At 49.5% G+C, this 2500-nt stretch overlaps 1 protein-coding gene across 1 annotated transcript in view; it reads left to right on the plus strand.

Annotated features, from left to right (window-relative positions):
• Window positions 1–288: 288 nt before the first annotated feature.
• The window catches only part of pitx2 (paired-like homeodomain 2), a 6219-nt gene continuing 4007 nt past the window's right edge, over window positions 289–2500 (plus strand). Inside the window, exon 1 of the mRNA XM_056599953.1 lies at window positions 289–334. Within this exon, the coding sequence (XP_056455928.1) occupies window positions 289–334 (46 nt within the window). The remainder of the gene's footprint in view (window positions 335–2500) is intronic.

A 2500-nucleotide genomic window follows, 5' to 3' on the forward strand; every position in this document is an offset into this window, starting at 1 on the left:
ACATCTACCCTAGAGAACCACACCTTAAATAGACTGTAGGCCTACTTAGACCTGACATCTACCCTAGAGAACCAAACCTTAAATAGACTGTAGGCCTACTTAGACCTGACATCTATACAGAAGAACACGGAGTCTGGGGTCCTGTTCCCCCCTGCCCCAGACCCGGTCCTCAGACCTTGTTCCCCCTGGTCTCTAGACTTGGTCCCTCTGGGTCTTCTTGTCCTCTCGGTAATGATACTAATATTTATGGTAATAATTATAATGTTTAAATCTCTTCCAGACGTCATCATGGAGTCTCACTGCCGAAAGCTAGCCAACACCTGCGCCCAGATCGGTGAGTGGTCCCCCTACATCCCGGCAGAACCCCCATACCGCACACTGTTAGTCTGGCGTCCGCGTGGGCCTAGAGTCCAGGGTCATCCTCAGTCTAGAGTCTAGAGTCAGTCTGGGTCTAGAATAGAGTCCGCTTCGGACTGGTCTAGAGTCAGTCTTGGTCTAGAGTCCAGGGTCAGCCTGGGTCTAGACTAGAGTCCGCTTCGGACTGGTCTAGAGTCGGTCTTGGTTTAGAGTCCAGGGTCAGTCTGAGTCTAGATAGAGTCCCCCTGGGTCTGGGGTCTAGAGTCAGCCTGGGTCTAGACTAGAGTCCAACTGGGTGTAGATTAGAGTCCAACTGCTAGACTAGAGTCCACCTGGGTCTAGAGTCCAGGGTCAACCCAGGTCTAGCCTGAGGAGTCGCGTGCAAGCCTTCTGTGGTCCTGGCTCGCCCCCTGGTGGCCGGGACCGGATCTGAGAATTATAATTTAAAAAAGTCTTAATATAATATAATATAATAAGAAGAATTACAATATGAATATTCATTTTTTATTATGATGTAATAATATGAATATATAGATATTGTTATTATTATTATTATTATTATTATTAATAATAATAATAATAATAATAATAATAATAATATGATATAATAAAAGTCCATATATCCCCGCATGAATAAATAAACATCAGAACACTTCTCCCGTCACTTCTCTGCTCCCGGTGGAACTCGTCAGGACATCGATAAGCAGACAATAATCAGATTTATTAGGGTAATAACTAGAATTAGACTCTAATCGATCCGTTCAAATAAACAGGGAGGGCCAATGTATAATTCAACCGGAAATTAGACGATGTCGCGGAGAATGTACCCTGGCGCTGAGGCTCTGAGGAGGCCGGCCCGGTCCAGAGGCTCTGAGGCCGGCCCGATCGAGTAGAGGCTCTGAGGAGGCAGGCCAGTAAGGTGGAGGCTTGAAGGAGGCAGACCGGTCCAGTAGAGGCTCTGAGGAGGCTGGCACTGTCCAGAGGCTCTGGTGAGGCTGGCACGGTCCAGAGGCTCTGAGGAGGCTGGCCCGGTCCAGTAGAGGCTCTGACGAGGCCCGGCTGTGAGGAGGCATAACGAGGTAAACAGATCGCGCGTGATTAGGGCCGCCTCATATTGTTGGAGGTAATATATGCGCGGCTCGCTGGCCGGGCTCGAGGGAAAACTAAATGTATAATGAAAGGCGACGCGTGAGCAGGAATACGCGCGTGCGGTAATGTGACGTGTTGGTAAGCCGGTGGAAAAGGCTCGCGCTCCCGTATTGACTGAATAGATAATTAATGGCCCTCGTGCTGTAGCGCAGAGCCGCGGTAATCCACTTCAACTTTAGTGGTCCCGCGCAGGAAGGAGCGGCGGCTCCACGCGCTCTGGAAACACGTCTCAATAATAACATGATCAGTGACGTCACTTACAGCCCCTAATAACGCAGATCATTTGAATAATCCCACTCATGCATGGTGTGGTTTTGGGGGATTGGTTTTAAGATGTTCACGTTCACGTGAATTCATCCACACAGTAGGCGCGTGTGGATCGACGGACGCAGGGATTTAAGAGCAGAGAGGTGTAAAGTCATCACGCGCGTGCGTGGTGAGAAGGGTGGTTAATGAGCGAGCGTTGCCGACCTTCCGCGTCACGTTGTCCACTCCTCACGTCGTCTCGAGAGATGTTGACTCCGCGCGCCGCGGGCTCCTGGGAGCCGCGGGAAAGTTTGCTCCTCGCCGATAAAACTCATTAAAGTCCTCCAAAGAGACTCAGAGGCAGAGCGCGCTCCCGAGCCGCTCGGCCCGCGATGTGGACGTAAATATGAAATCTGGTTTAAGAGCCTTTATTGTGTTTGGGCTGGTCACGTGGCCGCTGCTTCCGGCGGGAAGACCTCAGACCAGGTCGGGTCACGTGACCTTACTAATAACACTTTAGTCGTCCTTAACGTGTTCATAACGTCATCATTAGAATCATTCACCCTCGAATAGCTGTCTTGTTGCGTTGTTGTGCCCTTGTGTTGTTGTTTTTTGGTTGTGTGTTTGTTATGTTGTGGTTGTGTTGTTGTTTTGTCGTTGTTGCGCTCTGGTCATGTTGTTGTATTGTTGATGTGTTGCTGCTTGTTGTGGTTGTGTTGTTGTGTTGTTTTTGATTGAGTCGTTGTGT

Source organism: Gadus chalcogrammus, chromosome 10 (genome assembly GCF_026213295.1).
Source record: "Gadus chalcogrammus isolate NIFS_2021 chromosome 10, NIFS_Gcha_1.0, whole genome shotgun sequence".
In the NCBI taxonomy this organism is placed as follows: Eukaryota; Metazoa; Chordata; class Actinopteri; order Gadiformes; family Gadidae; genus Gadus; species Gadus chalcogrammus.